At 44.8% G+C, this 23,372-nt stretch overlaps 1 protein-coding gene across 2 annotated transcripts in view; it reads right to left on the bottom strand.

Annotated features, from left to right (window-relative positions):
- Nucleotides 1-5,288: 5,288 nt before the first annotated feature.
- trip10a (thyroid hormone receptor interactor 10a) overlaps nt 5,289-23,372 on the bottom strand; it is a 100,232-nt gene continuing 82,148 nt past the window's right edge. The window contains exons 10-15 of one of the 2 annotated variants that reach the window (XM_067973022.1): nt 21,277-21,435; nt 12,447-12,556; nt 9,901-10,033; nt 9,250-9,368; nt 8,203-8,339; nt 5,289-6,785 (exon numbers count right to left, since the gene is read on the bottom strand). In XM_067973022.1, the coding sequence (XP_067829123.1) occupies nt 6,631-6,785; nt 8,203-8,339; nt 9,250-9,368; nt 9,901-10,033; nt 12,447-12,556; nt 21,277-21,435 (813 nt within the window). In that variant the 3' untranslated portion in view covers nt 5,289-6,630. The remainder of the gene's footprint in view (nt 6,786-8,202; nt 8,340-9,249; nt 9,369-9,900; nt 10,034-12,446; nt 12,557-21,276; nt 21,436-23,372) is intronic. The other variant, XM_067973023.1, reaches the window with a different exon arrangement.

Here is a 23,372-nt window from a genome sequence, read left to right as displayed (position 1 = left end):
CTCGTGCCTGCTCCGCCATTTGATAAGGTCATGGCTGATCTGTGATCTAACTCCATATACCTACTTTTGGCCGATATCCCTTAATACCTTTGATTGCCAAAAAGCTATCTATCTCAGATTTAAATTTAGCAATTGAGCTAGTATCAATTGCAGTTTGCGGAAGAGAGTTGCAGTATATGCCTCTCACCTTACCTCAACTAGAGACCTGTTAACTCATTACAGGCCCCCGGGGACAATATTACGTCTTTTAATTCAAAACAATTTAAAAAGTGGACATCAGATTCCTCCAATAGCCCAAGTTTGGCCATAATTAGATAAGCCATATGATAGAAAGGTCTCAGGATTGGCTCCTGATCTGTGACTAATTTTACCCAGAGAAGGAATTGAATGACTATAATTGCTCTCCGTGCTCTGAGTTGGGGAAGGGATAGGAAAATCAGCCTAAGTCCCTTCTCTCGATTGTCTGCCAGAACAGCGAGTGTGAGTGTGAGTGAGGCAAGGGCAGGCTTGAGCTGAGGTGTGAAGCTACCAGAGTCAAATATCTCGTGAAAACCCTTATCATTAGCTTTCAAACATCAACAGTGGCTCCTTGGGTGAGGTAGCAGAGGGTGACCTATGCCTGTAGAACCAAACCCCAACAAAGGGTCATCACCTTCGAGAGAGAGAGAGAAAAATAGGCGGAGAGCAACTGTTAAAAAAAGTGTTTGATTCTCAAAGTCAATGGACCACCCATTAAACAAGTGCCAAGATATTTTGTGGGTGGAAAAATCAAATCATTCTATAACGTTAACAAAGATAGATATACATCGTAGGGACAACACAGTAGTGAACAATGGTGCATCAATCAATGGTGCCAGGTAGTGTGCGTCCAGGAATCCCTATACAATGAGTTTCAATCACAGCCATAGCATATGGGGGAAAGTGCCTTCTAATCTGGGACTGCCCAGTCACACACTCAATCCTTCTAGCAGTCAGTTATAGACCAACATTAACTGAGGTCTGACTGGCTGCCCTTCACCAGGGATATTCTGTCACACAAGAGAAACAGAAACGGTAAGAAAAAAAGAGATAGTCGCTGGAAATACCTGGAGTTTCAGGTTTTATTTTGTATTTTTGCAAGAAGTTATATATTAAAAGTAGGCAACATTACACATCAGACTGAAACCCATTACCCTAGCGAGTACAGAGAAAATATTTTGAACTTTTAATCTCCATGCGTACATTGCATCATACACAGGGCAGACTGGGAGCATCAACTAGGCTTCAAATCATGAAATGAACAATCCTGCTGGAAGGCAAAGTCTGGAAATTGGCAAATCTCCATTCACATTTTTCTTACTAACAACGCTTTAAATTTCTTCAGAGCAAACTATTGCATTGGCACTTGTATTTTGGTAACGAACTGGGCTCAAAACTTCAATACCTCCTCCCTTTTGGTGAATTCCATGGACCTTTGTGCGGTGAAATGGAACAATATTTCCTATTTCAGGCTCCCAGTGTCACTAACAGGGACTCTCAGTGCCAGGTATATCAGAGCCACCTGCAGAGTAAAGGTGCTGTTACACTGCCATTTGTTTAGCTTGGAATCCAAGAGACCAGTGTCCACATGCTGGCTCCCCCCTGTGTTTCCTACTCGTCCATCCTGACACGAGAGATGTGGACACAGGTTTTGCTCTGTGTCAGAATGTTGGTTGGTGCCGTCCGTCCCATTCGTCTGAGCTGGATTTGATCACAGGACCTGGGAGGTGAAAGGACAGTGCCCGAATCTACTGCACCACCCAGTCTGAAGCTGGGACAAACCCTGGAAAAGGGCTGTCAGAAATTATTAAAATTAAAATTGAAACCTTAAAATTAGAGCCAGGCCGTTCAGGGGTGACGTCAGGAAGCACTTCTTCACACAAAGGGTAGTGGAAATCTGGAACTCTCTCCCCCTAAAAGCTGTTGAAAATTTCAAAACTGAGTGATAGATTTTTGTTAGGCAAGGGGTACAGAACCAAGACGGGTAATTGGAGTTAAGATACAGATCAGCCATGATCTAATTGAATTGCGGAACAGGCTCGAGGGGCTGAATGGCCTACTCCTGTTCCTATGTAACACCAGGCCATTGGATTCATGTCAGAAATAATTAGGTGCTGTGGTGGGAATACAGTAAGGTTGAGATTATAGGAGGAAGAGATAAAATCTATCCCGTGACATACAAGACATTGGGAAGTTGACATGTCAGATCTTCAGACAACATGCAAGCTTCATCCTGGTGTCAGAAGGAGGTGTTCCAGTGAGTAAGCACAGGAAACAGACCAGATAGTACAGCTAGAAAATAAACCTGACACCATGATGTGCCTTCTTTACCGGCAGGCACCAAAACCTTGTTGGAGAAAATGACCTTGCTACATCAGAAAGCAAAAACATTGTCCAATCCTAGATTTCCCCTTAACCTTCTCTGCTCTAAAGGAGAACAATTCCAGCTTCTCTCATCTCTCCACATAACCGTATAGTTCCTAGTAAGGGGAATAAAAAGGATTGAAAAGGGGGATCTGTACAAAGGGTTAACCAAAAGATTCCGTAAAATTTTCCACCCGATAAAATGTTAAAAACTGAAAATAGAGCAGCAGCCTGTGGTCGGTATACTAATGAAATATATTAAAAATTAATTTTCAAACTTAAGTTGAATATAAATAGGATGGTAACTCATTAACCCAGCTACACACAAGCTACTTTTGGCAATAACGTTTTCTTGCCCCTCCTCTTTTTAATGACAAACCCAGATAGCACTGAACTGAAAATAAGGAACCTTTTCAGAGTCACTGCATTAATTGGTCACCAAATGTCATGATGCAAAATCAATTCAACCTTTTCCAGGCCGAGAGAAAACCACCGTGATACACCAGCTTTTCAATTAAACAGGAATGACTCGCAGATTAATGCACTTTATGATCCTCTGTACATATTTAGTACGGTGAGTAGTTGCTGAATCACAGGCGTTTTATTCCACTTTGCCAAGGCAGAATCATATTAAACATTTGTGGTTGTCGTGAAGCGAGGTGTTACAGCAGCGAGAGAAACTTAACTCCGTATAAGGAAATGTTAAACAGCCAATAGGTTACCATTAAAAGAAATGTTGGAGTCTTTGGACATGTATGAAAGGGGCACAATCAATGCACAGGACACGTGTTCAAAATGGCATCAACGCAGCACCAGACAATTGGAAGAAAATCACAACCACAGAAGAACCTTTTCTTTTTAAAGGTAAGGTTTATCCCTAAGCTACCTTGCTTATGCTGTCATCGTCCGTGAATGAGCCTGAACGGCGAGCGCCTGGTAACTATCTGACGGGAGGGCATCACAGCCAAGCCCTCACCTGATGCGCATGCACACACACACACTCGTTGTCCAGAAGGGTCACCTGGTAGTGACCAGGAAGAGGAGGAGCCCGGTTGATTTTTCCGCTACTTGGTTTGGGGACCGAAGGGCGATTAACAGTTCCCCGACCAACGCCCTGGCTGAGATCTGCTGACTCAACACAGACCAGGGATTCTAAACTGGGATCTCCTCCATCTGTATACATACCACATCGTAAAGAGGGGAGGGAAGAGTGAAAGAATTGCTCTCCCCACTTTGTTTAACCACACTATCAGTGCCTTCAAAAAGAATATGTCCACGGTGTCACTACACAGACGGACCAAGACAATTCTTCCCTTCCAGGAGCTGAGTTCGCCCACTAGGAAATGAGAGATGTGTACATGTGCATTACACCAGCAAGACGTACCCCAACTGACCAAAGGATGAGCTCCCACTGCACCCTGTCTGTGCCCCACTGGAGTGCATATCAACAATGCTGTTCTGTTACACCTTCAAGAAATGGTGTTTTTTCTCTAACTGCAATTCTCCCCATTGTTAAAGGTTATTTATTCCCCCTTTCCCTCTGGGTCACCCTGTGCTGACCAGCCAAGAGAGCAGCTGAGCTACTTGACCTGAGAGACTTAGTCGATGCCATACATAAACCTGCTACCGGGGGGGGGGGGGGGGGCAGGGCGGAGAGGGGTATTACCCAAAGGAATGGCTCCCTTCCAACTCTGTGGGAAAGAGCCTAGCCCTTGTTTGTTGGTATATTTTGCCAACCAAAGGTAATAAGGGATATGGGCCAAAGGCAGGTATATGGAGTTAGATCACAGATCAGCCATGATCTTATCAAATGGCAGAGCAGGCTAGAGGGGCTGAATGGCCTACTCCTGTTCCTATGTTCCTCACAGGTCAGAGCCCCGTTGAGCATCGGACAAGAGCACAGTCCCACCCACTACTGCTCCCCGTTCCAACGTCACTACTGCTCAATATGCTGCATAATTGTGCATTTTTCAACAGGACGGGTGCCTTGTAATGCTGCAGCCTGACTCTCAGGCCGTACTCTCTGGCAACCCCCTCCCCAAACTGCTCTGCTACCTCCTTCCCACCTTTCAAGTCCTTCTCAAAACTCGTTTCTTCAACCAAGCATTTGGTCACGTCTCCTAACTTCCCTCTCAAAGGCTCACTGCCTGTTGCTTCTCCTCTGTTTCTTTTCTCTACATGATATAAATACAAGTAGTGGTTGATCGCCATAGCACATGGAAGCTAGCTGAAGCCAGAGTACAGGATGGGTCACAAGTATGATTAAATAGTCTAAATGTTCACTAAAACTAAACCCCAGTATGTTGGCTTGGAACAGCCTGTCCTCTTACTGGGGCACTACAAATAGAAGTGCTTCATAAGACTGCTGCACAGGTTCCAAGTCTCCTGCTCTCGGTTGCCATCCACTGCTGTGTGTACAGTAGGTGAGGACAGGATTGAGCTGGGCTGTGAGGTCTCCTGCAGTCAAATAGCCGAATCACGGCACGCAGGTGAATGGCGACCTGGGCTAGGTATCAGAGTGCCCAGCGCCTCTGGAACTGTACCCAGGTGAGAGTCAGTGCCCTCTGCAGAGGAGGGGAGAAATAAAAGTTTGAAAATAACATTATTTACGCTTTTCGTGCTTCCAAAGATAGCCATTGAAAGGCATTGTGTAAAGTTGAGTAGCTTTCAGTGTGAGAAATGGGAAAGGCACCAGAGATGGAGCAAAGGAGGTATTTTCTCCCTGTACCTTACTCCTTGGCCCCTCTAACAGATCCCAGAATGACTCCCTCCAATCTTCTGCTTTGTGCCTGCTTGCTGCACGATAGACTTGATTAAGGACTGAGCCTGTGGGGGGAACCAAGGCCTCTGGAGAATTCCTTCGAAAGCTGATGTGTATTTACAAGGAAGAGGTGACAGACATGGAGTCCTTGGTTGGAATAGTATTTTATTACAGAATTAAAACTGTGTGGGAAAACAACCATGTTACTGTCCTATTGTAACATGAAGTGCTGTATATATTTACGGCATCACATGGTCCATTATCATATCGTTTTTCACCACGATTCAACAAATGGGCTACATTCTGGATTGCTCACAAGGTTCCACAAAGAATCATCATGATTGTCCAAGTTAGGACTCCCCAGATTAGCATCAGGACTGGAACTGCCCTCCTGCCATGCTTGACTCACATCCGACTTCGGACAGAACTCATTTAAAAACAATAATAATTTACACTTAAAACGCCAATAAATTCGGCAAAGATTCAATTTTAGTCACATTGAAACTATACGATTGAAGTGTGAACAGGTATGCCAGTCTCAACTGGGACTGCCGCCCGCCCCTTTTATTTAAATTTCCGGAGGCAGCCCAATACTTACTCTTCCGATTCCCAAAAATCCCACAAGGCTGATAAACAGCACCATCTGGAGCATCATTGAGCAGTGTTGGGGGAAATCTTTGCTCCTCTGGCACCTATCCATTTAAGAACCCTGTATTCTATTGCCTAAACTCAAGGGCAGGCCTCATCTCAGTGTCAACTTCAAGCAATCCATTCACTCGTCGAAGGCCACAGGCGGTGCCATGACCAGGCTGGCTTTTGTGACTCAATGTCCAGTGCTTTCGAAACAGATGGTGCTCATCCAGCCAGCAGTCCAATCCTCGTAGGCTTTGCAAACACTTCAAACAGTGCCATGACACCAATGAGATGCTTTGGAAAACCAGTTTTTTCTCTGCCTGTGAGCAATATCATCTAGATGGTACATGCCCTTAAATCAGACTCCAGGTGCACTCTCTGTGTCGTCCTCTTTCCCATCCAAATGATTCCACAATTGTGCATAAAAGAAATGTATATTCTATGTAAAATATCTATATAAAATGGCATCAGTGATCGGCAATTAAAAGTTGGGAGCTCACCCCTAAATACAATTATTACTACACAATATGTACATTAGAGCAGGATTTACTGTACCAGCGTGAACTGCGTCGATTATGTCCAACTGGGCAAAGAGTCTTCCTACAGTGAACTGAAAGATCAAAGATGCTGTCCTAATTATGTGTCAAAGGTATTACAAATGTAACTAAGTGACTCTCAGGTTTTCCAATGTGAACACCAGTAAAGGTCGGTAACCCCTTGTCCCCTCTCCCACTTTTCCACGGAGCTATCCGTCCCATAGAAAGTTCCGTCTCCTCCGCACTGGTTCAAAGAAGGAAGACAAGACACCCTGAACCAGAGGGTACATGTCCTATGGCCGCTGGCGGCACCCTGGCTCACTTCCTGCCGAGGATGGTCTTCACGTAGGACGTTGGCACATAGCCTTCCTCCCCATCACTCCGCCGGACCCGTGTCCACCCATCACCCTTGTCCTCCTCAATCAGATGCAGCATCTCTCCTTCGGCCATCGCAATGGTTCCTTCGCTGTTGCCTGCAAGGGACAAACCGTTACCAGACTGTAACTCATGGTTTTGCCTGCACTGTCTTTCAATTGGCGCATCACTGGCCTCTACGGTGCTCAAGAGCCGATGACATCGAGCACAAGGCCTCGTTCTCTCCTCAGGTCAACCATTATTGAAACAGAAAGGGAGATGGGAGGGGGCAAAGTGCAAAGGGTGATGTTAAAAAAAGTGAGGGCTCCCCCGATGGCTTAATGGTGAATCGCACCGTGTGGTGTGGTACTGAGCTATGCAAAGATGGTTCAAAGTTCATTCCCAGATCTCGGCCAAGTTAGCAAATCTCAATCAGATAGTGCTACAGTTGGCCTCATTGTCCGTGAATTTGGTGGGGTGGGGCGGGACACATACAAGGAAGCGATAAGTCATGATTTCTGCTCCAGCTTGCTATCCAGCGACCCCTGCTGGACAGAGCACGTGTGACCGTTAAGCGAGAACGAGATCGCAGTCAGCTACAGCGCCCCTGCATTTAGATAGTCCACCCAAACGCAGCGTCTAGGCTTAAACACAAAGAATAGTGACTTGAGTGAGATACCGGAGGGCTGACTGCAACTAAACCACAGCTCAATACAAGGAAGAAAAAAAGTACAGGAAACACACAAAGAGCTTCTGAACTTGCTGCTACAGTTGGGTAAATAAGAGGTATTCGACTAGTCTGGAAAACTGTTCTCAATAGGGCAACAAACACAAACCACCAAGCCATTGATTAGGCTCAGTGAAGAGGCAGGAGCTGAATAGGATTCTAGTAACTATGCACAAAGGTTGCATTTGGTGCACATCAAATAAGAGGTTCTACCTGTGATTGATTGGTGCCCTGTGACTTTGTCATTGGTACTGGCTTAGTGTTGGCACATGAAAAATCTTCAGTAGGACCTTGTAAATATAGGTAATCCTGTTGGAACTAATATAACCATGGTAACTTAGAAATTGGGTGCAATTAATGGCAAGTTAGGAAAACCACTTTATATGGGAAGCAGTGGGTGATGATGAGTATATAAGTAGGAACACAGCAAGTGATTTGGCGTGAGGAGAAAGAAGAGCATGCCTCCGAGAGGATAATATCGCTTTCCCTGTAACTACTGCTTAAATCTCAAGTAGATTATACTTTGTATTCTATAATTCAATAAACCATACTTGTTATCCACAAACCAATTGGTCTCTCCCACCTTCCCGATTTTCTTACAACCTATTATTTATTTTGTTTCAAATATTTTAGGTCACTTGCGATAGAGCTGCCATTTTTTAAAATGGGAGAAGGGATAACATGCAGATGTGACCCAGCAATTTTGCACTTTGTGGTCTAGGACAAGACTGAAAGGTTGGTATTCTCGGCAGCACCACTTTCTAAAGCTTCAGCAGTCGTGGGTCTTTCAGTAAGGTCGCCCTTCTTACCGTCAAATGGATACAGAGCAGTTGCATTTCCTATTGGTTGAACGATATCTTCCTCATCAAAGTCATCAAATTCTGACAGGGCGGGAGGCTGTGGCAATGGTTCCTGGCCGCTATCGTCAGAGTAAGTTGTGTCTGGGCTGGTTCAAGAAGAAAAAAAATTTATTGCAAATGCTCAATCTTTTGAAACCAATTCTGAATTGAATTTAGATACTTAGGTGTTAGCTGTGGCACGCTCATCTCTGACTCAGAAGTTCGTGGGTTCAAGTCCCACTCCAGAGACACGAGCACAAAAATCCAGGCTAACACTCCCAGTGCAGTACTGAGGGAGTGCTTCACTGTCGGAGGTGCCGTCTTTCAGACGAGACGTTAAACAGAGACCCCCGTCTGCCCACTCAGGTGGACATAAAAGATTCCATGGCACCATTTTGAAGAACAGGGGAGTTCTCCTGTGTTCTAGCTAATATTTATCCCTTAACCAACATCACTAAAGCAGATTATCTGGTTAGTATCGTACTGCTGTTTGTGGGACCTTGCTGTGCACAAATTGGCTGCCACGTTTCCCTAAGTTAAAACAGTGACTACACATCAAAATTACTTCATTGGCTGTAAAGCGCTTTGGGACATCCGGAAAGATGCTATATAAATGCAAAGCTTTCTTTTTACTGGTAAAAACCCATGCCTGTTCCTGCTTCTTACTGTACAAGATTTCTGGGCCTATCGTGCAGCCAGTGTCCCAGGTAAATAAATCATCCTAATGAACCAAAATTAGCCCCAGTATTCCTGAATCCAAATTGGACCAACTGGCGCAGTAGTAGCGCTCCACCGAGTGAGGGATTGAGGTACATTGCTGGGCTGGATTGGAAGAAGCGTTAAAGAGTTTGGTTAGCGCGAGTCTGAGCTGGCAGTGGTTTACAGCAACACTGGGCGAAAAAAACAGAAACACGTTCCATTTGCTGGCCTTAACGAGAACAGGGTGCAAAATAAGTGGTCAGCGTTGCCAGTGAAAAGTGGGAGAATCTGGAGAAGTGATCTAATCATTTCACTTACCTTTCCTTGTCATGCGACCCATTGTTGTTCATGGAGGGGGAACGGTCATTGTGGACCCTATTTTGCACACAGCTGTCACTTCGCGAAACCACTTTCCTTTCTGCATCGGTCAGCCAGAACTGGGAGGGGAGGGAGAAAAGGTTCATTGTCGACAAGACAAATGGTGCAGCATCTTTTACATCCAATTTGGAATACATTTTTCTCTCATCCTTCAAAGTTGTCCCTCCCTTCCTCCCCCGGCTCCATTCCCCAACCGAGGGGGGGTTGCGTAAGGCATCGGACTCCAGGGCTTCGGCCAATGCTGCCCTGGGGTGTCCACCGTGCGGGGAGGAGTCTCTTCCTCAACGTGTAACCGAGAATAGGAACCCTGAGATCGGTCAGAAAGCTGTATTTTGCCACACACGTTGCCCAATAGACCAATTCTCAGAGGGCCAGTGTCCTATATTGAGGGTTAGTTTCGTGCCCTTTATCCAAGTACAAATAACATGTCTCTTAACAGTCAATACCACTACACCCCAGCCAAGTCGTACAAAGCTCCCATAGGGCATACTCCTGTTGATGTTTCTTAATCACTACTGACTCACATATAACTCTCTCCCATCCCCTCCTTCCCCCCCGCCCCCCAAACAGTAAACAATATTACTATCTTACCTCGTACTTCTGAACCTCTTGACGTAGTCTGTCGATGTGCTGATTAGTCTCAGTTATTCTGGGCTCAAGGCTGTTTGGATCACCCATTTGTGGGTTCCGTTGATAAACATCTTTCATTTTATCTAAAGCTTCCCTGTGAGTGAGACAAGGCAGGACATTAACCCTTCATTTACAGTTTAAAAAAAATATATATAAACCAATTCTATCCACTCCTCTCCTGGTGGTGCTGACTCGTGCTGGGGTTCAGATCCACTGGTTCCAGCTACCCTCTAGTACCTCACCCAAAATGCTAGTCTTCATGTACGTGCCTAAACGGTGAATGTTGGGCAGTCTTGTTGAGCATGTTGGGCGTCACTGCCAAGCCTAATGCTGTCCTCTCCAGTTACCCACACGTGCAAGGCTACCAGGAAGGGGAAATCGAGCTGATTTTCATCTCCTTCCCTAATCCAGTGTCCCCCACTGCCGTTCCAACTCAGATCAATTAACTCTGCACGTGAGGTGGGGGCGGGACCCAGGCTGCCTGCATCTGCACGGGAGGCTGGGTGGGGGGGGGTCCCAGTCTGCCTGCATCTGAACGGGAGACAGGGGATCCCAGGCTGCTTGCGTCTCTAATGGAGATGAGGTCAGGTTAATATTTCCTCTTTAGGTGGGGGCACAAAAAAGGTAACAAACATTTAAAGAGTGGGAAAGAAATAAAAAGAAAGGGTTGTTTGTACAAGGCTCTTTGTGGCTAATAGCACTGCTTCATCATCAATTTCAAACTGGGAAGATTTTGCAACATTAACTTAGTTACAAGCAGCGGCCTATAATGGGAATGTCCAAATGTTTTATCTCTGTGGGTCAAGTCGGTTCATATGATGGAGCCTAAATCCATGTCCCCATTAATTCTCATAGATCTTAAGTTGGTGATACTAACAGATCGGAGTGTTCTGATTTAACATTTATCCACCAGTGAGTCAAGAGTGCAAAGAACAGTCCTTTCCAAACCTCTGGACCCACTAAATGTGAAGGGGGACGTATAAGAAATAAGCAAAAATAGGACAGAGTTGGCCAGGTCTTGTGGGCCTGATTATTACGGCATGTGACCCATAAGCCTTGGTTTGACACACACACCTCTAGCCTATAGCATCACCGTAGCAACAATCGCGAGTGGGGTTAGTCCAGTCGATATTCCATCATAAAATACAAAGACACAATACAAAGATACAAGAGCTCAGTGAATTTAATACAAGAATCAATAAAATGAGAAATACAAGTTTGCCGCTGTCAAAAGCCTAACTACGAGCACAATAAAGGCTTAATTTTATGGACGTAATTTAATAGGGGTTGGGCAATGGAGATAATCGGCTTGTTCTCGAAATACAAAGAACACATGAATCACTAGCGTACATGACTGGCCAAGCACAGAGTTTGGTTTTATTTCCTCCCTTTAAATAAAAAAGGCACAAATAAAATAAACCAGTTATTTCACATACACTGATCAGAACAGTTCCCTTCATTCACCCACCTCGATCAGGAGCAGACCAGAAGTAACTAAAACCATCATCGTGTGGTTCACCAACCAATCACCGCAGTCTAAATGCTTATTTACAATAACTTACAGTAACAGTATCAGTTGGAGAGAGAAGAGTTAAAACATCTCACAGCTGCAATGTTAGCCATCGCCATTCCAACATGGTTTCCTTATAAGGCCAATAGTTGAACTTGCCCATGAGGTCTCCTGGTGGTTCGGTCAGTACATTCACTCCTCTGCACCCGAACCGGAGGCGGGGGTCAGTCCGCCCCCACCCAAACTGGAGATGGGGGGGGAAGGGGGTGTCAGGTCAATGTTTCCCGTTTAGGTTGGGGGCATAAAAAAAGGAAAAGAACTTTTAAAGAGTGAGAAAGAGGGGCGTTTATGCCAGGCGCCTTATTCAATGGAACTGAAGCATTGTTTCTGCGACCGGTGGGCCCTGTGGGACTGGAGACTGTAGTGGACACTAGTAACAACATTAATATTTAGGTCTATAAGTTTCCGTCGTTTTTTTTATGGTTCATTTCTTTATTAGTTGTGCGTCTCTAAAATGCGGGGGCATTTTGCTTTGGTTTATGGTTGATTGCACTGGGGCAATCCAGTGTCTCCTTATTGGTTATTTTAGAAGAGGCAAAAACACCATGAAGTTCACAGTTTCAACGACTAATCTGTGCTGATCTCAGCCAGGGCAGCAGCAGAGGCAATTCCAATTGGTCTCCCCGTCCCTAGGCTATTTATCAGGGAATGAGACACTTTTAGATACAGTGGGACAGTCACCATCAAGACAAAAGCAAGCATAAAACACCTGGTTATTGAGTCTGCAAGGGAGAAGGTAGGCCAGACAGCAAGTAATTCGAACACTGCCCCAACCCTACTGGGATTGGGGCCACAGGTCACTGTGCACTGCAATACCCTATCCGATTACAAAACAGAGAGATCACAGGGCTATCTCTTGAGGTTCCTGAAGCCCACAAACCAAACATTTGGTCCAGTTTCCCACCCCACCCACGTACAATAAGTTTATCGAATTTACCTCTGGTCGACTTGTTTCTGTAGATCCTTGTTGAGATTATCGATTTTCTGCTGAAGTTTCTTTCTGCGCTGCTCTGGTGGAAGGTGACTGAGATCCTCCGACACGGCGAGCTGCAAGGAACAAAACTGGGTCAGTGAAAGGGGCGGCCGTGCGGACATACAAAGACTACGGCAGCAAAAACAAGAGCCCCCCCCCCTAGAGGGAAACACGATGTGGGGACAGGGGAGAATCCCCCCTTTAGCTGGGCGAATCCTATCCCATCTCTCGATTGGAATACTGTATTCTCAGGTTTCTCGGATCAGAATATGCCAACTTCATTACTTAAGCCTCAGTTACCATGACATCTTTTCCTGAACAGCATCACGGGTAAGTGATACAGCACGATCGGGTTATTTTGGGTTTAAAACTCCCATTACAAGGCTGTATTCAGGGCACGGGTGAATTTTCAAAGCAGTAACTTGTTCCAACCCCCTCCCCGGGGGAAGTCCATACTTCAGGGGGCTTTATTGATCTTTGCCTCTCAGGTTTCTTACACTGGGTACAACGGGTAAAGAACCATCATCAACTCTGCCAACCGACACACTGCAACCCTCTCTGCATACGATCGAGCTCTGGTGACTTGCAAGACAAATACATCACCATGGCCGCCATTTTCATTTTGCCATTGATTAAAGTTCAACATAAAGATTGATTTTTAAAAAAAAAACAGGATACTTTCCCACTTTATTGCTCCATTCTAGGCATGAGGGTAGTGGGTACATAGGAACAGGAGGAGGCCATTCAGTCCCTCGAGCCTATTCTACCATTCAATGAGATCGGGGCTGATCTGTATCCTAACTCCATTTACCTGTCTTGGTTCCATATCCCTTAATACCCTTGGCTAGCAAAAATCCATCAATCTCAGATTTAAAGTTATTAATGAGCATCTACTGCTTATTCTGGGGGAAGAGTTCCACATTTCTACCACCCTTTGCGTGAAGAAGTGTTTCCTAATTTCTCTCCTGAACGGCCTGGCTCTGATTTTAAGGTTATGTCCCCTTGTCCTAGACTCCCCCACCAGCGGAAAAAGTTTCTCTCCATCTACCCCATCAATTCCTTTCAAAACTCCTAAGAATCTCAATCAAATCACTCCTTAACCTTCTATACTCCTGGTAACATGCCATCAGATCACCCCCAATGGTCTTCTCCAGAAGCCCCAGCCAGAAGTTCCTCTGATCTTTCCTCTCTTCCCGTGGGCAGCTGCACTGTTTTCTCTCTGCATTATGTGCCACAGCAGTACGGCTATTAGCAAGCAGAAGGTTGGGGCAGGAACCTGCCTCAGAGCATTCTCCGTCACAGTGCGTCTGAGCTGCACCATTTTCAATATCGACAAATGCAATCGGTCTCAACTGACCCCACATTTTCATAGAAAATAGGAGCAAGAGTGGGCCATTCGGGCCTGCTCCGCCATTCAAAATGATCATGGCTGATTGTCTAACTCAGTATCCTGTTCCCGCTTTTTCCCCATATCCCTTGAGCATTAAGAAATATATCTATCTCCTTCTTGAATATATTTAATGACTTGGCCTCCACTGCCTTCTGTCGTAGAGAATTCCACAGGTTCACCACCCTCTGAGTGAAGAAATGTCTCCTCATCTCGGTTCAATCTGCCCAATATAACCTTGGTTAGACCACACACGGAGTATTGTGCACAGTTCTGGTCTCCAGATTATAGAAAGGATATAGAGGCATTGGAGAGGGTGCAAAAAAAGATTCACAAGGAAGACACCAGGACTGAGAGGACATCCTGGTCAGGAAAGACTAAACGAGCCGGGCCTCTTCTCTAGAAAAGAAAAGGCTGAGGGGAGACCTGATAGAGGTCTTTAATATAATGTCAGGGTTTGATAGGGTAGACAGAGAGAAAATGTCTCCATTCATGGGGGAGTCCAAAATTTAGAGGCCATATACATAAAAAGTAGGGAATTCAGGAGAAACTTCTTTACTCAAAGAGTGGTGAGAATGTGGAACTCCCTACCACAAGGAGTAGTTGAGACAAATAGCATAGATGCATTTAATGGGAAGCTGGATAAACACATGAGGGAGAAAGGAATAGAAGGATATCCTGATAGGGTAAGATGAAGTAGGGAGGAAGGAGGCTCGTGAGGAGTATAAACACCGGCATAGACCAGTTGGGCCGAATGGCCCGTTTCTGTGCTGTAGTTTCGATGTAACTCGATAAAGAATCACCAAGGACTCCAAATGCACAAGTAAAGCTCGTCTAATAACTGATTTAATCATATTGCCTCCCAACCTCTCATCCATATTAGCTGCCCGGTTTTAGATTCTGCCCAATATTGGAATTGATGTGTTCCGTAAACTAGTATCCTTTCTATCAAAATCAAATTCCATTGTTGTGTCCTGATAGCCAAAAACCTAATGAATTATATGGGAAATAAATGAGTTACAAAGATAGGTCTTTAACACTTATGGACCCAATGTCCAAAGCCAAGCCAGGAAGAGATGAGACTCTCTTCTTGGATGCCTTGAAATCCCAGTCAGATATGTTTGGCCAAGATAAATGCCAATGAACCTGCAAGACGAGTCTAAAACTATTCTGAAACAACAGTAATATCATCCATTTATATAGTACGTTTAATGTGAAAAAAATTTCCCAAGGCTCTTCACAGAAGGTGTATAGAAAGTGGAAACTCAGCCAAGAAAGGAGAGATTAGGAGGGGTGACCTGAAGCTTGGTCAAAGAGATTGGTTTTGAGGAGTTTTCAAAAGGAAATAGAGGGGGAAGAGGTTTAGAGAGGGAATTGAAGAGAGCAGGACCCATACAGTAGAAGGCTATGCCTTCAATGGTGAGGATGTGGAGATGCCGGTGATGGACTGGGGTGGACAAATGTAAGGAATCTTACAACACCAGGTTGTGGTTATAGTCCAACACCAGGTTGTGGTTATAGTCCAACACCAGGTTGTGGTTATAGTCCAACACCAGGTTGTGGTTATAGTCCAACACCAGGTTGTGGTTATAGTCCAACACCAGGTTGTGGTTATAGTCCAAAACTGTTGGACTATAACCTGGTGGTGTAAGATTCCTTACATTCAATGGTGAGGCAAGGGAAGGGGTGGGGTACATAAGGGGCTGGAATCAGAGGAGCTGAGAACTTGGGGGAAGATATAAGGCTGGAGGAGCGTTCAGAGATAGGGTGAGGCAAGGCTATAGAGAGATTTAAAGATGAGGACAAGAATTTCAATAGAGCATTGGGGAACCAAAGTAGCAAGGACTGTGGTGATGGGCGAACAAGTCAGTATACGTGCAGCACTTTTGGACAAGGTGGAGTTTATGGATGGTGGAGGATGGGAGTCCAGCAAGGAAAGCACTGAAGTAGATGAGCCCTGGAGGTGAAGGACATCTTTGAAGGTTTCAGCTGCAGAGGTAGGGGTAGAGGCAGGCAATGCTACATAAGTGAAAGTAAGCAGTCTTCGTGATGGAGAGGACATGGGGTCTGAAGCTCAGTTAAACACTAAATTGATGTCCATTAAGCAAGCTTGTTTCTCAGGCTTTTGGGAAATGGAAATCTCACGTTTGTGCAGCAGGGGGTGCCATTTTAAGGTTGACGTTCAGGTCAGACCAGAAAGTCCCTGGAACTGCAACACAATTGAGTAATAAAGCCTCACATTACACGAGGGAAAACAGTCATTCCTAGTCTGGGTGTGTTGGACAGATAAATACACGTAAAATACCTTGAACAAGATTAAGATAAGAAACTAGAATAAAATGGTCTCATAAATAGGAACAGGCTTGTGTTTCTGACTGGATTTCATCAGTGACGTAATATGTTCACTCAATCAGACAATAGGCCCATTCACAAAATAAAAGAATAGATATCCTGGAGGTAAAACAATAGCTTTTCCCAAGATGTTAAAAGTGAAATCTTTTTAATTATATATTTTTTTCTCCTTGACCTCCTCTGCACTCTCTCCAAGGCTTTGACAGACAGTATCCTGGGTGCCAATCATCCTCCGGTACTTTGCCCAAGTCACCATTATTCGTGCGAGAGCCTGGGCAATGATTGTGAGCGGGTTAAGATTTCCAGGAGCATCATAGCCAAGCTTAACCTGCCCTCACCCACCATCCCAACACATGGACTATCGGCCTCCCAACTTGCACTCAGTGCCTTGCAGAGACTAGAAGGAATTGTGGTCATAAATCGGCGACCTCACACTCCACAACACTGCAAAGAATCATATAGCACAGCAGGAGGCCATTCAGCCCATTGTGCCTGTGCTGGCTCTTTGAAAGAGCTATCCAATTAGTCCCACTCCCCCTGCTCTTTCCTCATAATCCTGCAAACGTTTCCCCTTCAAGTATTCTTTTGCCAATTGCCTTAAATCTGTATCCTCTGGTTACCGACCCTTCTGCCACTGGAAACAGTTTCTCATTATTTACTCCATCAAAACGCTTCATGATTTTGAACACCTCAATCAAAGCTCCCCTTAACCTTCTCTGTTCTAAGGGTAACAATCCCAGCCTCTCCACTAACTGAAGTCCTGATGTGGAGATGCCGGTGATGGACTGGGGTTGACAATTGTAAACAATTTTACAACACCAAGTTATAGTCCAGCAATTTTATTTTAAATTCACAAGCTTTCGGAGATTTTCAAGGAGATCTTGAAACATTTGCCTGAGGAAGGAGAAAATCTCCGAAAGCTTGTGAATTTAAAATAAAATTGCTGGACTATAACTTGGTGTTGTAAAATTGTTTATAACTGAAGTCCCGCATCCCTGGAACCATTCTAGTAAATCTCCTCTGCACCCTCTCCAAGGCCTTGACATCCTTCCTAAAGTGTGGTGCCCAGAATTGGACACAATACTCCAGCTGAGGCCTAACCAGTGATTTATAAAGGTTTAGCATAACTTCCTTGCTTTTGTACTCTATGCCTGTGTTTATAAAGCCAAGGATCTTGGAGCTCCGACTCATGGGGCAATTTGAAACTGCCAATTGACAGCAGTCTGGTTAACCCTTCCCTCATTATATCACCACTAACTTGTTTTAGCTTCATAGTTGCACCGAAACGTTATCTAACCTTATTTTTTTTTTCCCTTGGATTGTAATCCAGTCATCTGTAACCCCAGACACATACCATCTGGCAGGAAACGGGTGGAAAGACTAGAATAGCATCAAGGTCTTCTTCATGGTCCTAGTGCCTGCCGGACAGCGTGACACAGCCCACGAACTATAGATGTGTTAGTAGCTGCCCCTCCCCACAAACTCAAACTTGAAATTACTAAAGAAAGACATTCAACAATTACATAAATGGTCAGCACAGTTTGTAGCACACTCCAAGAACAACTCTGTGCATACACAGAATTCCAATGTACCAAATCACTTCCTATTCACTATTACATGAAATTCTTTTCTGACCCAAACAGAACACACAGGGCTATTCCAGGACATGGCTCTGGAATGGGATTATTACTTCTATACTCAACTTTTTTTTAAAAAAACTTAAGACTTGAGAAGGAATTTCTTTTCCTTGCAGAGTCGCCATGGAAATGTTGGGGGAAGACTCCCACAAAACAAACTGTTAATTCTGGAAGTTTTAAGGAAAAAATATTGGACGAGTTGTTGAACTGGAACAGGATTGATGCAGACAGAGATGATTGATGCTGCATGAAGCCAAGGCCCGATCTGTCGGGACCACGTAATGTCCTGTCGTAGAAGGGTGACTAAACGTGTATAGCATATGCTTGTGGATGACTCCAAATTGATTAGTGTCATTGCCCACTGCACCCAATGTTATAATCCAAGGGGACCTGGACAGACTGGGTCAACGAGGCAGCAGATGGAATTCAACACAGTTGAGTGTAAAGTCATGAGATTCAGTGGAAACAGCGAGAAGGCGGAGTGCATATGAATGACAATGTGCTGGAGGCAACAGGAGAGAGTTGTGGGGGCTTTGGTAGATGGATCATTAAAACCATTGGTTCACAGGCAGCCAAGAAAGCAAATTAAATGTTGGGATGTGAATTATAAGTCTAATGTAGTGATGAAGTTGTACCTGGCCTTGCTGAGACCACATCTCCAGTACTGCGTGCAGTTTTGGTCTCCGTTTTACGGAATAGAGGCTGAATTATTGGAGGGACTCCAGAGGAGGCTACGAGGCAGATTCTTGAACTTATGAGGGCCTGCATTAGGAGGAAGAATTGTCTACTTTGGGACTTCACTCTCTTAAGAGGAGGAGAACGAGGGTAGGATCAGATAAAGCTACAGGTATATAATATTTGGATCCAGCCAAGTCTTCCATTGGGCGTAGGATTTGAGGACACAGTTTAAAGTTAAAGGTTTCAAAAGAAAATAGGATATTTGGGCAAAAGGGTAATAGGATTGAGAAACAGGAATTCATCTGCTATGGTTTTCTGTTAGTAAATGGGAGATAAGGCTATTCGTTCTTGAATCATGGTAAAGAGCATCTCTCTATACCATCAACCAACCAGTTAATGCTGCTGAGATCTTTCACTGGTTCAAATGCATTCCTGGTTTTATAGACTCCCCAGTGATAAATATGTTTGGGGGGTTTTTAAACAAGAACACATTGTTACACCGATTAGCTTACGCAGGTGTAATCAGCGAGACTAGTGCATCAGTTTGTGTTGCCCCTCTGTGGTGGAAAGCCTATGAGGTAACTCTGTTTGATCACAACAGCCTCTCTGTTGACACAACATATTGAAGCTCAACTGCCTTGCAAATAACTTTTGAATACATTCAAACTGTTTGCACTACTTTGACTGTTTATGGTTTCAAATGTATTCCCGGCTTGGAAGTGACTACAAGGCACTATAAACCATGAGGGCAAAGTTTGACTAGTTTATTGCAGTCACGTGAACCCAGAGGGTCAGATTACAACCCAGAAACCAGTCCCATGCAACAGTCATTCCTCTTCCTGCATTTTCCCTCCTCTTCAGGAGTACTCTGATACATGCTGAGGTATGGTCCCACTCTAGTACCACTCTTGATCCATGGGTCTTGCCAGTTAGCGTTTCCTCCTTAGCTCAGGGGTACTGAAACTGGTGGTAGGGTCTCCGCTGCTGTCTTGACCTAGATCAGAGTTCTTTGAAGAGACCAGGGATCAAACTATGAGAGCTTCTTGGTCAATATGGCTTGGTACTACACCGGACCATGCATTAAACATCGGGCCATTAAGGAGTCATAACCATTATTCATTACAAAACTAAGTCCATGGGGCAGCTTTATTTTCAGCTTGATGGTCCTTTCTGGCGGTGATAAAGTAATAAACCCGCAGGATGCATTATCATCCAACAAACAATACATTTGTTTAGATCATAAGTGTACATTATACTAGTTTAAATGTCTAATTTACACTAGTAATGTACATTGAATACATGTAGAGGAAAATGAAAGTTACTGAGTTTGACTGTCAACCTGGTCTCTCCTGAAACAGGTTCTCATTCATGGGCGAAATCAAACTACTGATCCCATGGCTCAGCCAGCAATGCTAACCACTTTTGAGTATTTGCCCAGGAGCAAGTAGTCATCAGGATAACGGCCAATATCATAGGTCTGGCGTCCTTATCCCTCCATAAGTCAAGTGCACAATATTGTGCAGTTCTTTGTATCAGTGGAGACCAAAATTGGCAATTATCCCCAAATCCCTTGTGTGCATACAAGTTCCACTCCTTATACAATTACAGACACACATCAGACAGCAGCACTCAGTCACCTGACACAACCAGGCAAGTACAGAAAACTCCTTTTTTTTTAAAAAAAAAGCAAGGAATTAAGGTCAAGACCAGATTGCATTTTAGAGATGTACTAGGAACCTTGTAAGAGCATGAACAATCATTTAAGGTTACAATACAGTATCTCTAAATATTGGGATAACTGTAATATGTTAAGTTCTGTTTTATTTACTTTCTTTCCCACTCCCTTAACCAGGATATGGCATTTTGCCCAGGTAGTCATTATTCATCTATGAGCCTTGACCTTAAGCTTTGGCCAGCTACCCGATTATGGAGGACATCCGTAGCCGACCTGAGATGGAGGTGGTGAACCATTTGGTGTAGTGATTTTACAACTAGGCTCACTCGGCCACTTCAGAGGGCATTAAGAGTAAACTACATTGTGTGGGACTAGAGTCACATGTAGGTTGGACTGGGGATGTTCCCCTCCCTAAAATGGACATTAGTGAACCAGTTGGGTTTTTAACAACAATCCAACAGATTTTTACTCTGCTGACCCACAAATCACAACTTGCCACGGTGGGATTTGAACTCACGACCCTTGGGTTGGCTCGTCCAGTGCTATAGCCACTAGGCCGCCATTCTCTAATCTGCACTGTTATCCTTGCCCCTGGAATAATGGACCAAAAGAGTTACATTTAAATTCCTTTACCCTCCCATCCTTTAGTTTGAAGGCAGAATGTTCTGGATTCTGGACTTTTCTGTGCCTATTAAATGGAACTATGTGACCAGTTGAAGGCTATTGTGTTGTTCCAGGGCTGAAGCAACCAGCATTCCAATCCTTTCCTGTCTTCTACCTTCTTAAGTGCTGTGTTTCCCCTAATATCTTTAAGAGCTGGTCAATCTACTTCTCCAGCTGTCTGGTCACTCCTGTATTGGTCTCCTCCTGTGCTCTTTCCCCCTGTCCTCCACCAAAAATAACATAATCAACACCATTTTACTTGGAAAGAAAATCTCAAAAAAGTCCCTCAAAGAGTTAATGCAGTTATTATCCCCAAGGAAGTCAGCATTAAGAGTTCAGCCAAAAGGTCTTCAGCTTCCCAAACAAGTGTCATCTTCAGTATTAGCAACAAAACCAACTTACCCCCCTCTTTAAGCTCCGGAAAGAAGGGATCCTGGGTTTCACTGTCTTTATCTCGTTCAGACAGTAAGACAGGGGATCCCTGGTGAACTTGGGGGACTGGTGCCCATTAGCGACAGATGAGGGGTAAGAGTTCAAAGGTGAGAGGGGAAGGGGTGGAAACTGTTAATGGAAAGGAAAGAAATCAACTCACATGGTAAAAAAAAGAAAGGAAGGAGAACAAACAGCAATATCCAACAGAAGCTCTTGAAAAGTCTTTCAGCCGTTCAATCACAAATCAAAAGTAGGAGCAAAACCTTTTGAGTTCTCCCCTGACTGACCTTCCCTTCAACCGGGCTTCTCCACACACCCTCCTTTGACTAGACTTCATGTTGTGTGGATGCAGGGACAGTTCCCATGGGATAAGCTTTCTCTACACTTACACGCACCCACCCCTTCCACTCCAAGGGGAGACATCAAAGTTACCACAGCTTCAGCAAATGTGCCACTCATCAACACAGGTGCTTCAAAAGGCACTGGATTGTCACCCCAAAGGTCAGAGCTTGAAACCCAGCATCATTGGGCAATCTACGTGGCAACTCTTTGAGGCGCCCATCGCCAGCTGTCAACCAAGCCGCTAACTGGAGCGGTAGGTCAGCGAGAGGCAGAAGGCTCGGTAAGGGGTAGAAAGAAAATCTGGCGCTCGATGGGCCGAATGGCGGCCCCCTGTGCTGTAACCATTCTACGATTGTGGCAGCAGGCACAGAGAAAGCTCCACTCAATGCCAACCCACCCTCCTGGTGCAAGGCTGGATTGGCGAGGAACCCAACTGGAGGTGGTGCTCAGCTGACAGTGCGTAAGGAGAGACTCGGCTTGGTGTTCCTTTGCGGGCAAGACAGGACGTTCCATTTGGCAGCACACTCGACAACTGATAAAGTCCATCACCCCCGCAGGCTGGCCGATCAGGCCTTTGAAGTGGCCGTGCCAGCCAATTGTTACTCTGCTTAGGATCAACATCACCGTTCCTTTAGAGAGTCAGCACTTTTCACTGGTGCTTTAAAGAGGGTGAGAGACTAATGGAACCAACTGGATAAACCTGTCCTGCCAGTGATGTAATGGAAGACGGGAATGCTCTCTGAATAGGTGGAACCAACTTGCAGTTCGCTCACAGATACAGCGTTAGGCAATACACAAGATCTGTGTGGTATGTCAGTCTCCCCAGGAATATATCCCTTTTATTTTTCTTCCCCCTTTTCTCCTAGAGGTGCTGATTCTTGCTGGGGTGGAGTTCCAGAGACGGCTTCCAATATCTCGCCCAAGTGATTGTTCTTCACACGAGGATCTGGGCATTCAGTTTTGACAGGTTATCTAACCATAATGGTCAGCATCGATGAGTCTAATCCTGTTCTCATCCAACACCCACCAGCAAACATGTCCCAGCAGGGCTCACTGGATAATTATTAAGAGTGGGAACCCCAGCTGATTTCCCTTTGCTAGTGGTGCTGAAGACCATTGTAATTCCACCCCCCCCACAAATCAGCACAGCCCAAAAATCAAATCTGGGACCTTCTGGTCTTTATGACTCAGCTACCTACTGTCTTTACCAACTGGAGGCGGGGAGGGGCAAGCCATGGAGTGCGGTTTGTGTGTTGAAAACCCAACGCAAGAGACTCATTTTTTTTAGCCCAAAACAACCTGGAGAACCCCTTCCTTCGCTTTCCGTTCCACAAACCACGTCACTTTATGACGACCGACCGGCTGCGTACTGTTCAAGAGCTCCTCGGGGGTCACACAGTGTCAAATCCATAATATCATGCCTAAATAAAACGCACGGGTTAAACGCTACAAAAAGTGAGGATTAGGCAGGAGAGGTTGTCAGACCAAATTCATTCGTATTTCTCATCCTTTCTAATAATTAAAACGCTTTCATTAACGTGGCTTTCCAAAGTGTGCGGGGTCCCTGTTGGAAAAGGTACAAGTATTGACTCACTTGTTAAAGAGAGGCTGGATCACCAGAAATTGCCAGATTCAAACTGCAATTGATTCAGGAATAAAACTGAAGTTGGGAAATAGTAAAGAGAATTTTACATTTACATAAATCAGTGCTTTGAACAGCTATG

The sequence above is a fragment of the Heptranchias perlo genome, chromosome 37, assembly GCF_035084215.1.
Source record: "Heptranchias perlo isolate sHepPer1 chromosome 37, sHepPer1.hap1, whole genome shotgun sequence".
Classification (NCBI taxonomy): Eukaryota; Metazoa; Chordata; class Chondrichthyes; order Hexanchiformes; family Hexanchidae; genus Heptranchias; species Heptranchias perlo.
This window is presented reverse-complemented; position numbering and strand designations above follow the sequence as displayed.